This window comes from Gracilinanus agilis, chromosome 3, assembly GCF_016433145.1.
Source record: "Gracilinanus agilis isolate LMUSP501 chromosome 3, AgileGrace, whole genome shotgun sequence".
Lineage (NCBI taxonomy): Eukaryota > Metazoa > Chordata > Mammalia > Didelphimorphia > Didelphidae > Gracilinanus > Gracilinanus agilis.
The window spans coordinates 415,877,631-415,893,728 of record NC_058132.1 but is presented as its reverse complement, the minus strand read 5'-3'; the positions used below and the strand labels follow the sequence as shown (position 1 = coordinate 415,893,728).

The following is a 16,098-nucleotide window of genomic DNA, read 5'->3' as shown; positions in this document are numbered from 1 at the left end:
AGAGAGAGAGAGAGAGAGAGAGAGAGAGAGAGAGAGAGAGAGAGAGAGAGAGAGAGAGTTCCATAGCTTCTGGGATCACAGATAAACTTTCTAATATGTCCCTTGTTAACCCACCTTTAATAAACTGGAAAACATTCCAATCCTACATTTTCATCCACTCTCAGCTACTTACTGAGCTCAAAGATCTTAAAACATAGAACTCCAAGTTGAGCTTGCTCCTCACCAATCATGGAATCTCTTCCAAAAAGAATAAGAAAACCTAATATATAGTAAAAATGGAACTTTTCCTTTACAAAAAGAGAAATCTGGGAAACTATCTTAGTGGCTGTCATGAAGATATGTTAGTCAGTTTGTAATGGCTTTGGAAAATTGATTCTTAAATATTCAGAAGGAGCATATAAACCTTGTAAAATGGCAAATGCTAAAAATCAGGCAGTAACACAGATCTGGAGAATGGACAGAATCTCACTTTCATCTAAGCCAACTGTAAGAAATATCTCTTAATACATGGATACTTAAGTTTTAGAAGTGGACTTCTTCCTTTTCATCTCTCTAATGTGGACCTCAAGTAACCATATAATATCTCATTTGGAGTGATCTTCAGCGCCAAATGTAGGAATTAGAATGAGTGGTAGAAACTTATTATCTCATTTTAAAATTTCTTCAAACATTGAAGACATTCATTCAAATTTCTGCAATAAATAACCATAACTCAAATGCACTAAGCAAATCAAGTATAATCTTCTCAAGCAGATTCTTATTTTGCCATTCTGGCAATATGTCTTCCAATTATCCAAAAAGTGAAGAACTCTAGGAAGTATAAATAACAGCTCAATATGTCTATAGTACACATGTGTTTTTGCTTAAATAAAGCCCAGTTAAGCTTCATTTTACTGTTGATATTTTAAGCTCTTGAATAAGTTTTAGTGAAAACTCCTTACCTGGCAACTGTCTACACCACCCTCTAAATAACCTGCACAGACCATTGAAGGAGCGATGATTCCACCATACACATCTTTATGATTGCAAATCTTGTTTGAAATTAAAGGAACTGCAGCATGGTTCAAGACTGCTGAGGCATCTCCTATTGCAAAATATGTGCAGATATTTCATTAGAAGCAAATTTCCCCTTCCCTCAAGCTGAATTTAGTTAATTTACTGCTTTATTTAATAGAGGACATTAAAAATTATGTGTTTAATAAAGGGAAAAAGTCTAAGTATAGAAACTGTGTGTGTGGATACATATACAGACATATATAGATATACATACATACATATATGTAAGCCATTCTTATTAGAAGTAAGATTTTGATGAATATTTCTATAAAATAAAAATTAAGCTCTCTTTTTGGTAAATTCATATTTCAATATAGAGGGTTTGCCCACATCAAGGAAGCCCAAACATGTATGATATGCCATTTAGTTTTATACTAAATAATAACAATAATAATCATGAACACCAAAAGGAATGGTTTAAATAGTTCTTTTGGGGTTGACTTTTGAATCTGTACCTCGATTGAATTTGAAATGATGACCAACAATGTACATAGTTGTAAAAGATGGAAATTTTGCTGTCAAAGCAAATTAAGTACTTTAATCCAATTTTTTTAAATTTAAAACCCTTACCTTCTACCACAAAATCAATACTAAGTATTAGTTCCAAAGCAGAAGAGCAGTGAAGTCAAAGCAATTGAGGTTAAGTGACTTGCCCAGGAAAATAGTTAGGAAGTGCCTGAGGCCAGAATTGAAACCGGGATCTCCCATCTCTAGGCCTGGCTCTGTATCCACTTAGCCACGTAGCTGCCTCAATCCAATTTTTAAACAGGGTTATAAGCTATTAATTCTCTGCCTGGCCAACAAAAGAGCTCCTTGGAGTCATTTAAAAAAAAAAAAAAGCTGATTATCCAGTTCCTTGGGAAGAATGCCTTATAAAACCTATTTCATGACACAACATTAATCTAGGGAGGGAAGAATATTCACTCCTCCTATAAAAACATATTGAAGGATTATAGATGATGTGAGATATATGCACCAAAAGCTTTAAGAACATAATACTTTTAGTGGCTGCAGCCTAAGAGAAGGAGACGTAGAGTTGGGTTGAGAGATTTTCCACACATAGAAAAGACTTTCTCAGTATCAAGTCCAAAGTAAGCACTTGATAGCTACTTGTTGATGGATTGCATTGCAGTTCTCTATCTGTTGCACAGCTAACAGCACAGTCATGCTCAGGGGATGTGGGGACATGACCCTAAATGTCCTCAGAAAACTGGGAGGGAGAAAGAGAAAGAGTCTTTTCTTTGAGGAAAGAAACATGATTTCTTCCTCTTAAGATAGAAGGAGAAAACAAATCCAGAATTTGTTATAAAAAGGATCCCAGGACCTAGAATTCTTCAAGGGAAGAGAAATGCAATCCACTTGAAAATGAAATTCTGTTGACAATTCTGAGAAGAAAAGAGGAATTGTCTGAAATGATTAATACAGGTGGACAAAAATTATAAATATATCAGATGTACGATCAAGGGAAACAGGCACATCTCATGCTCAGGAATTTGACCAATCACAAATTTTTTTTAAATATTAAAACAATGAATATAGAGAGAATATGTATGCTTTTATGGTAGATACTACTGGATTCTAGTTTTTATTCTAATCTTAATATCTTAGGTACCTGTTAGGTCCAACTAGGACCTAGCCACATCTCCACAGAACAAAATATTGACCATAAGTGGCCAATTGTCCCCTCTCACACTATCCACCACCTCAGGGACATATTTTTTCCTTATGATCAAAAGTATAGAAACCATTCAGATATGCTTTACAAAGTCACCATTATGAATAAACAAAATAAGAATACATAGCCTGAATAGCATGATTTCTTTGGTTCCTAGATATTATGTCTAAGGAAATTAGTTATTCTGGATATTTCTGTGGAAATTTCATCATCTTTCGGCCTACTCTACCCTCCTTTGGAAAAAAGACCAGATATGACCAATATCAACACTGAGCTTTTACAAAGGATTATTTCCTTCTGAGTTATAATAATAATTCCACAAACATACATCCCAACACATGGGGCAAAATTTCCCACTACCACCTCATACTCTAGGGAAAGGAAAGGAATTAGGTTCACACCTCATTCTTCTTCTGGTCAATAATTAATCAGTGTTAGAGCATACCCATATCACCCTAATTTGGAGGGATCTGTTTCTTGGAAAAGACTGTGTTCCCCTAAAACATGGGTGGAAGTAACCTCCTTTGATTGGCTAAATAATCAGAACAAATTTTATGGCTTTAAAACTGCCAGAGACAGTCTTCCTCTTTTCTGTACATTCTTTCCACTATTTATAGAGAGGATGTCCCTACACAGCACAGTCCCAAATTCAAAGTCCAAAGACTTCCTAGGACTCAAGTCAGAGGTACATTGATTTCTCAGTTCTTCCCTGCTAGACTGGCTAGTGTTATGGAAGCTATAACATCCACCTTGGAATCCTTCCTCTAAGGCCATTTGGCTCGATTCCAGGTCCAGGAAGGATTACTATCCACACCTAGAACCTAAAAAGGACAAACAAAACAAACTAAAATACAACTCCCAGCCCAATTCTTGGGGCCACATAGTAAAAAGATGGGAAGAGGGAAAGGCAACCATTCCTACCACCCAATCAATTAATGTGCCTGTGCTGTGGGTCAATATGATTTTCACCCTCTCTAGACACTACTACTGGAAAGAGTGTACAGGAAAGAGAGGAAAATTGTCTCTGGCAGTTTTAAACATTGTTCCTATCTGGCAGTTTTAAAGACACAATTTGTTCTAATTATTCAGCCCATCAAAAAAAGATTACTTCCACCAATATTTTAGACACAGGATGTCTTCTCCCAGAAACTGGCCCCTCCATACTATATGGTGCTCAGATGGGAAGGACAGGGAGCAGATGTCAAGAGCACACTACTTTGGGAACACTATAGCTCCCCCAGATAGAGCTGACCTGGATATTCTAGAACAAGATGACACTCAGCAGTCCCAAGATAACAAAAGAAGCACCCAAGAAGACAGAAGCTGAGTCCAAATATCCCCTGGAAAAGAGTACAGAACCTGTCCCTACACAAAGTCCAAGGTCAAAAAATAAGCTGGAAGAAAATAGCAAACAAACTATTATGGTGAAAAATATATTCAAGACAGAAGCCCAGAAGAGAATGAGAACAAAACATCAATAAGAAAAGCCTCAAAGAAATACAAAATGTTTACATTCCCATAAAGAGTGATCATCTATTTATCTCTTGGTTCCCTATCCTTCTCAGGAGTTATAAAGGCAGTGTAATTAGACAGAGGGCCTGAAAGTGCTTCTGTTTTGTTTTGATGATCTTAAATAAAAAGAATGGAAAGAAAGAGGAAAAGGAACATACTCTAAAAGAGGAGGAAGATGATAAATGGGAAATATTATAATATAATTTAGACGCGCAAGTAGTTTTAAAGTTTTTTCATTAAATCCCAAATAAAAAAGCTAAAAACCAAAAGAAAGGAACAGAAATCTTAATTCATTGAATTAATTTTAAAAGCTTTATTTTATTGTTTTAAAACACTTACCTTCTGTCTTAGAATCAATACTAAGTATCAATTTCAAGTCAAAAGAGTGGTAAGGGCTTGACAATTGAGATTAAGTAACTGCCTTGGGGTCACACAGAACAGAAAGTGTTTGAGACCAGTTTTGAAACCAGGACCTCCCATCTTTAGGCCTGGCTCTCTGTCCACCGAGTGGCCTGCCCCATGGAGCCTCATTTTAAATTGATAAAACTAACTTAATAGGGAAAAAAGGAAAACAAAAAAAATAGTAAAAATGAAAAAGATTGGGGCAGCTGGGTAGCTCAGTGGAGTGAGAGCCAGGCCTAGAGACAGGAGGTCCTAGGTTCAAACCCGGCCTCAGCCACTTCCCAGCTGTGTGACCCTGGGCAAGTCACTTGACCCCCATTGCCCACCCTTACCACTCTTCCACCTATGAGACAATACACCGAAAGTACAAGGGTTTAAAAAAAAATGAAAAAGATTAATTCACAACCATTGAATAAGAAATAAAAAGAAATTATTAGGAGCTACTTCACCTTATAATATGCAAATGAAAATAATAAAGTTAAATAAAGTAGATGAATATTTATGAAAATACAAATTGCTCAGATAATGAGACCAAATAGAATACTTAAATAACACTCTCTTAAGAAAAAAAAATTGAATAAACCATAAATGAATTTCCAAAGGAAAAAACAGAACCATATGGATTTACAAGCAAATTCTACTTATTCTACATTAACTGTGTGAAAAAAACCATGAGGAGAGATCCAACCAACTTCCTTCTATGACAAAATGTCTTCATTTGTATAACATAGAAAGCATAAAAAAACTATAAGCTAATATCCTTAATTAATATTAATGCAAAAAATTAATTGAAATGTTAACAAGGAGAGATGACAGGCTGTATGACTACTTGACAGGGATATCATAGAATTTCTGAAGATATTTATGGTGTTCTAAATACTGAACAAAACTTAGAGAGATGTGGTATAAACTCATAGAAAGTTGATAGTTTAGTTCTATAATTGATTTATTTTGAGATATTTGATAATTTATTGTTAACTCATCTATAAAATAAAGATAAGGTGTAAGTCAGTTCTAGGCCTTGTAGCTCTCTTGTTGCTCATATTTGGCTATTTGGTGGAGTTTGGAACAAGGGATTTGAGGTAGAGAGTAATAAATGTCCTATCATAACCTTGCATAGCCTGTACATATATATGTGTGTATATATATACACATATATAGTAAGATTGTATTTTGACTGGTAAATGAGGTTGGTGAACCCCAAGTCTGTTGGTGATGACTCCTCCCAGGCACAGAGAGCAAAGATGGTTACTCTCAGCCCTGAGACTCTTAGAAATGCAATCTGACCGATAGCTCTCAAACAACAGGTTTATTACAGGTGACAATTAGGATTGGGTAAGGATGGAGGGCTAGGAGTTTTCCCTATAACTAATACCTCTACCTATCCCAGACCCACTAACTTGCAAAAGGTCGCTTCGGTCCCCAATGATGTTGGAGCTACACTATCTCCCTTTCTGCCGAAATTTCCCACCTTCCTGTCTAAGTGTCCTAGTCTGAGTCCATCCAAATAGTTTTTGGTGAAAGTTCAGAGTTAGTTGCTGGATGAGGAGGCTGGTGCCAGGAGTGATCTAGTCACCACGGTCTGCAGGCTGAGCCTACAGAAGTAACTAAGAAGTTCAGGTCCAATTCACTGGTGTTATCTTCTCTTAGGCATTCAATAGATGTCAACTCATTGTCTGGGATCATACAGGAACAACAGGAACCAAAGTAAGAGATTAGGAGAGATCTCACACTGGATTGAGGAGAGAGCCAAGCTGTGTACTTCTCCACAGCCTCCTCACTCTACCCCAGTTGACAGTTAACCACCTCATAACCCTTCCCCCAGGATTTCAAGATTCCCTCCTATATATCCTGTTTTCTGCATCCCATCAAACTTCTGTCTCTCCTCTCTGGCCCTTTACCTTTTACCCAAATTCCTTCCTTTCAATATGCATACATACATACATTCACATGTATGTATGTATATACATATGTTTCAGAGAAAAGTGGGAAAATGAGCATAGATGTTAAAATAGATTTTAAATTTGAAAAACAAAAATAAAAAATTTTTGGTTAATTTTTTTTTTTAATCCTGGGACTCCATTCTAGGAGCATAGGGCCACAACCAGTAGGCAATGGGTCGCTCAGGGTCACCCAGCTGGGAAGTGTCTGAGCCCAGATTTGAACCTAGGACCTTTCGTCTCTAGGCCTGGCTCTCAATCCACTGAGCTAGCCCAGCTGCCCCTACTTTAGGTTGCAGTTTCTTTAGCAGATGTAGTTTTTTTTTACAGGGTGGGGTTGCTAGCCCCACACCCAACCCTCCTCCTTTTTCATCCGAGCTAGGGACTGTCCTTAGCCCAGGAGTGGTAAGGGTGGGCGATAGGGGTCAAGTGACTTGCCCAAGGTCACACAGCTGGAAGTGTCCAAGGCCAGACTTGAACCTAGGACCTCCAGTCTCTAGGCCTGGCTCTTAATCCACTGAGCCACCCAGCTGCCCCTATAGTACAATTTAAATTGAGTACCAGGCTTTATCCATTCTGTTAGGTGATCTTTGTGAACCAGAGTGTTCAATATGCAATTTCTCAATATGAATATTTATAAAATAAAGATGTCACTAGCAAACTGAATATAAAAATATCTTATCAGTTGATTGACATATAATTATTTTCTTGCTGCAAGTTTTATAAAATTTATTAAAGAGGATAATTTTTATCATGTTGCATAACATTCCATTATCTATAAGGGACCTCAGTTTCTTACTTTTTAATACATTTTTTAAAGTACAAGGAAAACAATGTAGAGAGTATTTTTGCCTAATATCTGTTCCATATGTGTGTCTCATGTATAATCCCTTCACTCATTAACCCTTTTTTTTTAAATAGCCTTTACCTTCTGTCTTAGAACTGATATAAAATATCAGTTCCAAGATCAGTAAGGGCTAGGCAACTAGAGTTAAATGAAGTTGCTCAAGGTCACACTGTATGAGGCCAGATTTGAACCCAAGACTACCTAGCTGCCTCTACTGATCAACCCTTGTGGTTGATGGTCTATAAATTTGTATGACAGGACTTGATTGATTCTAAGATGGAAGGTAAGAGTTTAAAAATAAATAAATAAACTCATTGGTGGGGGAATCCTGAGCTATGGTGGTGAGAGGTTATAGACTAACAGATTATTTGAACCTAAAGCAACTTTTGTGGTAGATTCACATATGAGTGAAAATGATCAACTACTAAGAAGAAAAACAATCTGCCCTTAACTAGATAAGAGAGGTGTCTCAAATTTTTGTAGACAATTAAGACATTTAAAAGAATTTGTAAAAAGCAAAAAAGTTAATTCAAAAACAAGATAATGATAATAATAATGACAATGAATTTTGTCTCCCCATTTATTCCTCCAGGATATAAGATAAAAATCATCCAAAATCACAATCTTATGAAAATCTCTAGATTTTCATCAGGGCCATAGGTTGGTATATCAGGTTCCACAATATTAAATTTTAATGTACTCACCTCCCTCTTCTGTGGCCCCCCACCCTGATGTCCAGCACATTTTGCCATCAGGGAAATCCTCTTCAGAATTAGGCAGACAAATTGGTTGAATCATATCTGTTTACAAACGGAATTATATTTTCTTTTAGATTCAACTAAAGCATAAAGATGGAGAAAAAATGAAATTTCTTCTCACTTTAACATTTATCAGTAGATATTAAATGAAACCATATGGAAAATATGAACTCTTGATAATTTTAAGAACTATTAATTTGCCCCAGGGTCTCCCACATAACATCCCTAGAATAGAACAGAGATGACTATGAGCAATATGTCAATGATCACATTAACATTTGGAATATAATATTTATTTTTATGTTCATATGTTCTTTCTCTCCTTTTTCCTTCTTTTTATAATGATTTGCTTTATAATTTGCCATGCATATGTAACCCAACACAGATTATTACATACTAGGTCACATCTATGGACTTCTTCGCCAGGGATTTATAATAAAGTAGAAAAAGATTTTATTACACTATCTTTGGGGAGGGTAGAATAATTTTCTATTTTAGCTGGATTTTAGATCTGTCTAAAAGGTTTTTCTTTATTTTCAAACCTTTGCAATCCATCATGGCCTCTCTACCTTGATCAAGGATTTATTTATTTCATTATTTTCTAATTTAGAAGTTCAGATAATTATGAAGCAATTCAGGAGATGAATAAGGATTATCACTTCAGAATAGTTCTGGAAAAAATACAACCCTGGAAATCATTTTAGTTCATATCACTTTAGTTTAAAAAGCAAGAAAACAACAAGGAAATCACACTTTAAATTACCATTGAAAGTGAGAGGTACAGCTAATTTCATTAGAGCAATGTCATTCCCCAGTCTTTTTGGCTTATATTTGCTGTGGTATATGATTTTGTCCACTGAATAAGAAGGAGCTGGAGTATCTATTAAGGTCACCAAACCCACTTGTATGGTCCATGAACTGGGCATATACAGGCTGAAATGGAATTGAAGATGGTAAAGGTATAGGAAACAAAAATGAAACAAAATATGTACCCACAAATATTGTGAAAACTAGTGTTGAAGGAGGTTATAATAAATGTTAACATTCATGTCACATGTTATGCTCTATTTGGTTTTTCTACTCAAAGTACTTTAAAGTGATTTCCATACCAGTTTCTCAGGACATGTTCAAAACTCTTTGAAAACTAACACCTACTTAGAGATCCAACAAGTCAGATTTTTACTCAGATATTAAAGCAAAAAAGTATTTACATAAGAAATCAGTGTAGCTTTGGTCAATAGAAAACTATTTCTGGTTTGAAGTCAGAAAGAGCTGGATTCAACTCTTGCCCCTGACAGCTACTCTGACAACCCTATGACCCTGGCCAAATTGTTTATCTTTAGTGCATCAAGTAATTCTCTTAACACAAAGTTGCAAAGTGGATGCCAACCTGCAAATCAAAACAACTCTGAGATATCTCTCACCTATTAGATTAGCTAAAATGATAATAGAGCAAAATAACAAATGTTGGAGGGAATGTGGGAAAATGGGGGCACTGTGAACTGATCCAACCATGTTAGAGAACAAGCTGGAATTATGCCCAAAGAGAACTAGCAATGCCACTATTAAGTTTATTTCCTAAATATGATCAATATTTTAAAAAAGAAAAGGATGTATGTTCTAAATATTTATAATTATCTGTGTATTCTAAAACATTTTTCCAGAGAGCTTTGTGATGGCAAAGGATTGGAAACTGAAGAGATGCCCATCAATTGGGGAATGGCTAAACAAATTGTGGCAATATGATTGTGATGGAATAAAAAATAATGAGCTTGTTAATTTTTTTAAACATGGGAAAAAAAGAAAAAATAAGGAGGAAAAAATGGAAAGACCTACATGAAATTATAAAGAGCAAAATGAGCGGAACCAAGAGAATATTATATACAGCAACAGAAATATTTTTTAAAGAATATGTCTACCTCCAGATAAAGAACTGATTTGTTTCTTTTTTGATGCCTTTATTTGGTGATATGGTTTTCAAGTTTTCTATTGTGGATATGAGTTTATATATTGAAGTAACATTACAATATCTTAGTGAATGGAAACAAGATTTTGGAGTAGCAAGTAGCAAATGAGCTCAAATTCTCAATTATTCCACAAAGACCTAGAAAGGACCTACTGATTGGGAAATCCAGGAGGGGAAATTATGATTTGTTTTTCAAGCCCAAATTGACAAATGGAGGTCTACGAGTACTGGGGATGGTACCTAGCCAAGAATGGCTACACTAAGCATTTCAATTCAGGGAAAGTCTTTTTCGTAGGACAAAAAGAGGTCCCAAATACAGTAAAGAAGGACTGTATCTTGAGGAGGCTTGGGATTCCATTCTATATTAAAGGTCTAGGGCCAACTGAGGGAGGAACAACCCAGGTTTGGGGTTCTAGGCTAAGGAGTGGTTTTGATCCCTTGGTCTTAAACTGAGCAAGCAACAAATTCAGGAGTAAGCAGCAACTGTGTGGTTCTGACCCAGAAAGCAAAGCAAAGTCCCAGTTCCAACCCAGCCCAGTCTAAAGTCTGTAGCTGAGCAACCAAGGCAAAAAGACCAGAATAAACAGGAGCCAGAAGAGCCTTTTGGCTGCCTAATAGTGGTTGAGAACAATATCAGTATGCTGGATTTCCAATCTGAGACAAGCCTGAGATGTTGTTCAAACTCAAACCTAGAACAAAGAATATGCAGAGTTCAAAATAAGAGAATAGTAATCAGACTTACCCTGGATCAGACCACATTAAAAGCTTTCAGGTCCCTAGTTGAACTGTTCCCAATGTGTAATAATCCAACATTCAATATCCCAAGGAAGTAGAATCAAGATTGGCTCAGACAATTCCTCCAGAGCTGCACAGAACTTGTCTCTTAATGTTTATCAGTCAGTCAATAACATTTATTAGGTACTAATGATTTGTCAGACACTATGCTAAGTGTAAAGGGAGATTTTAAAAAAGGCAAAATGCAGTCTTTCTCCTCAAGGAGTTCATTCTAATGAAGGAGACAATATGCAAACAACTATACAAAAAAAGTTATGCAAAAAATAAATTTTGACATAATCGAGGGAAGGCACTAAAACTAAACTAAAAACTAACAAAAAATCCAAAGTCAGAAAGTAGGATGAAAGAACTAAAAAAAAAAAAAAGATTCCACCATAAAAAAGACAGAACTTCCAACAAAAACCCAGAAGAGAGAAAGATTCTGATTCAACTATAAAATAAAATTTCAATGGAAATCACAGCTTGGACACAAGTTCAACTAGGATCTCGGGGAGATGAAATAAATGTTCACAAAGTAGTTTAAAATGTTTTCATAAATAAAAGGAGAATATTAAAGGGAAAAGTGAGAAAGCTATAGAAGAAAGAATTTGAAAAGGAATTAACAGGTTGGTACAAAAAGCGCAAAGTTTCACCCAAGCAACAAATGTCCTGGAAATAAGAACAACCCAGAAGTCAATTAATCAATACAAGAAGAAATATTTAAACAAAGTCAAAAGATAAGGGAAATGGAGGTAAATCTAAGATATATTTGAGATAAGATATCTCTGACAATCAAAGGTCAAAATGATTATATCCACCAGTAATCTTCTGAAATGAAAATTCCCGAAGAACATCATAACTAAAATCTAGTGCTTCCATATTGAAGGAAAAAGACTATAAGCAGCCAAAGAGAAAGAATTCAAGGTCTCAGGAACTATAGTCAGAATCACACATGTTTTACAATATTCCAGAAGGCAAAGGATATAGGCTTACATTCTACCTACACCTAGCAAAACTGAGTATAACATTACAAGCTAAATCCATCCTTTAATGAACAGAGAACTTCCAAGCATTTCTGATATATATATATATATTAAAGACCAAAGCTACATCAAAACTTTGAAGTTCAAATACAGGAGTCAAGAATCATAAAAAAAGAAAACCTGAATGAACAATTATAAAGGACTAAACAAAAACAAATTGTTTAAATTATGTCTTGCCAAACTAAAAAGAAGAATGGAAAGAGAAGAGGAAAGGAATATACTACAGGGGTTAAGGGAATGAAGGTTAAGGAAAATTATCTAATAATCTATACAAACAAAATGTGGGAAAGCTGAGAACACAAAACTATTTACAATATCTCTTTTTTGTGGTAGAATGATAATATACTTTAAGAAATTATTTCTATTAATTTTTATTTTTATGGGTTATACATATATTATGATGCAAAACATATTTCCATATTGTTCATTTTTGTAAGTGAATAATCCTATAAAACCAAAACCCCAAAACATATACCCAAATAAACAAGTGAAAAATCATATGCTTTTATCTGCATTCTGAATCCAGCAGTTCTTTCTCTGGAGGTCGATATGTTTTAAGAAATTTCTGAAAGGAATGAGTTTAGCAGGCACTGATGAAGGAATAGTAAGATAATCAACTATGCCAGTACTCACTCATAAACACAGTGGGCAGCAGTAACAATCCATACAGGAGTGATGAGAGAGCCACCACAGAGATGATATCCCTGGAACTGAAGGCTAACCTGCCAGGGCCATTGCATAAGGGATGACATGTTTCCACCAACTATGCGTGGGGAATAGCCAATCCTCAGACCACAGGCTGCAGGAGTAAGAAGAAAAAAGTAAAAAATCTCCTTAGTCAATGACTCATTTCCAAGACATTTTTTACTACCTTCCCCTCTCCATTTCTCAAATAGATTGCTGTCAGAAAGGGAGTCATATCCATACAACCATCAATTCCATTGAATTAAATTAAGGTCAATTCAATTCTTTTATTATAATCTCTCTTTTCTCTTCCCCTCTCTCTTCCTCAACCTGACTTTCCCCCCCAATCTCATCTCAGTTCTAGTTCATCAACCTCTCTTCATAGTCTCAAATCTACAACATCAGCAAGATACTTCCCTTTACACAATCTGAGATCCATGGTTCTTTTGTCTTTTCACTGCTTTTCTCCTATTTCCTGTATCCTGCTCCAGAACCGTTGCATTTTGAGGAAATTGTGAAATTTCACCATATAGATTCACTACAAATTCATGTTCTCTACTTTCTCATAACCTAGTTCCTTCTCTGCTACCTACAAATACAGGAAAATCTCTCCTATCCTAAATTCTGCCATCTCTGCAGGCTATCATTCTTTCTTTCTCTTCATCTTTCTCATACACATCCTCCTACATGTTTAAACTCTCCTTCTTGGTCTCCTTTGCCAGAGACCTCCATTTCCCTTCACTCCACAAGGATCTATGCCAGATACTCTCCTATCCTATCTCTATATTCTTTTCCTTAGCAATCTAATCTGTTCATACTTCCCAGTTCATAGGATTACACTAAAGAATGTATTTTGAAATCCTTAAAAAGTTATAGAAATTTAATCTGTTATCATATGTGGAACTTTTTGGCTTCCTTTGCATCCCCAGTGCTTAGAATTGGCTGCTTAAAAAATTGTTGTTAACATTACATGACTTGGTTCGACAAGAGTATAACTATCCCAAGAGAATAAACCAGTCATTGCCTTGTTACTTGTTAGAAAGGAACAACAATCTTTTGATCTCAAACCTTTATTTAGTAAATATCATGGGAATATATCCATCCTATTATCAGAAGAGCATCAGTTCTGACTCCCTAGCCTATATCTGGGAGAAACCAAACCTGTTAGATTGAAATATATTAACATATTTCTTGGCCTTTAATTTAAAAAGATATAAATCAAAATGTCCCCTTAGAGGGCATGCTATTGTCAAAATGACAAACCAAATAAAGAATTATTTTCCAATTTTCATCTTTGATATTCCAAGATACTTACTTGTACACTTTAAGATAACTACACGTCCAGATGCACAATTCTCCCTAAAATAGAAATAATAGTAAGTCTTTTTCTCAAAATACATTTCCCATAAAACATATTCCTTGGTTGTTGAGATTATTAAGTAAATTTTTTTGATTCTGGAATAATGGTTATTTATATTTCTCCCATAGTAGAACAAGGATAATAACTTCAATATATTTGTAATGCAGATTGATGCAAGATTTCTTGCATTTGCAAAATCACCCGAGGGAATCCTGGCAATTATGGGAATGGAACTTTGACCCAGCAAGGACCTGTCTCAAGACCTAGCTGTTGGAGCTGGGACTATAAATTCCCCTGGAGAACCAACCTGGGGGTTGTGATTTCCTTGACCTCACCCAGACATCCAGCTACCCCCTGGACTTCCCTTGGGGACCCCGGGAGGGGAAAGGAAGATGTGGTTGGTGGGTTGTGGAACATGGGCAGGAATTAGTTAGCTTAGCCTAGCCAGGGACACCCCTAAACCAATTCATTACCCTCATTTGTCAAGCTGGTAGACCACTCTATATCAGGGCAGTGGAATTTATCCCTGGCTGAGGGGTTGGTTCCCTCATCCTGATCTTACCTTCTGAGGCCCTCTGCCAGCACTGGCCATTCACCCATAGCAACAGCTTCTCCAGACTTTAACCCTCCTCCCTCAGTTTACCTGGTGTTTAAATAAACCCCTTGGCTGATTCTGAGAGTTTCAGTAGTTCATTTATAACATAAAGGGCTGAGGAGAAGGAGGATAGCTACCACTTGTCTCCAGAGGGGGTTAGACCAGACATCCATTTTATTCAGGAAGTGAGACGGCTTCACTTCCTGTTGGTTTCTGGTTTCTCACCAGCAGGGAGGGGCTCCTCACTCCCAACCTTAAAGGAGCCTACAGACAACAGGGAGACTGACAGGACATTCCTGCTCAGGCCCACACATCCCTGGCTGTCTCTGACCAACAAATACTGTAGTTGTAGGCTCCCTGGCCCAAGGGACTTATTAGTACCACCAGCTTCCTATTATCAGCCTGTCTAGCCCCTTATAACATATTTTGAAAGGGATAACTCTGGTGTATAAATAACAAAAATTACAGTAAAGAACATTAATATTCAAGTGTTATACACCAATAAACTATGAGTCCAGAAGACTGAAGCTACATACCTCTGGTGAAAGAAGAGTTTTATTTAAAATCTAGAGTGAGAAATGCATTTTTGGACATAAAATAAATAATTTATTTTACTAGAGTATACAAGTCTCTTGTGAGAGCTACTTTGTTATGTTGTTCACTGGGGGAAGTGACAGTGGGAAAGTTCAATTTTTTCAATTTTCAAAAGTTTCAATTTTCAAAAATTCAAAATGAACATTGTTTATTTTGTTCCAGGCATTGTTCCAGTTCTAAGAAAGAAAAAAAAGCAAAATCAAACCAAACAAAAAAATCCATAATCCCTCTTCATCACAGTAATGGGAGAAAATTATTATTTATGAATAAGATACACATACACACACATCTTGTGATGGAGTCATACAATATATGTATATGTGTGTTTATAAAATAAATTGCAAATAATCTTAAAGGGAAGGCACCAGAATTTGAGGAATATAGAGAAAGGTTGCTGCAGAAGATAGGATTATAACCAGGATCTCAAGGAATTCAGAGGAAAGATGAGCTAGATATGATGAGAGAAATAATTATAGGAGAGGAAGAGAGCCAGTGAAAATGGAGAATCAAGAAATGGAGTGTTGTGGTCAATGGAGAGCAAGGAATCTAATTTCAATGGACCATAGAATATATTGAAGGGAGTTACGTATAAGTAGACTGGAAAGGTAGGAAAGGTCCATGAAGAACTTTAAAAGCCAAAAGAGGATTTTATATTTGGCCCTATTAGTAATAAAGGACCTCTGGAGTTTATTGAATAGATTCAGGAATATAGTTTTGATAGCTGAATAGAGGATTGACTTGACAGGGAGAAAGATGAGTTAGGGAGACTAGCCAGAAGGCTATTGTAATAGTGTGGGCACACCATGATGAGAATCTATACATCAACATGGTGGCAGTGTCACAGGAGAGAAGGGAGAATAAAAGACAGAATTTATGAAAGAAAATCAACAGA

At 36.0% G+C, this 16,098-nt stretch overlaps 1 protein-coding gene across 1 annotated transcript in view; it reads right to left on the bottom strand.

The window, feature by feature from the left end:
• Nucleotides 1-16,098, bottom strand: part of TMPRSS3 (transmembrane serine protease 3) — a 53,437-nt gene that overhangs the window by 6,064 nt on the left and 31,275 nt on the right. The window contains 5 exon segments of the mRNA XM_044669235.1: nucleotides 942-1,084; nucleotides 8,137-8,232; nucleotides 8,954-9,123; nucleotides 12,607-12,772; nucleotides 13,973-14,016. Coding sequence (XP_044525170.1) covers nucleotides 942-1,084; nucleotides 8,137-8,232; nucleotides 8,954-9,123; nucleotides 12,607-12,772; nucleotides 13,973-14,016 — 619 coding nt within the window.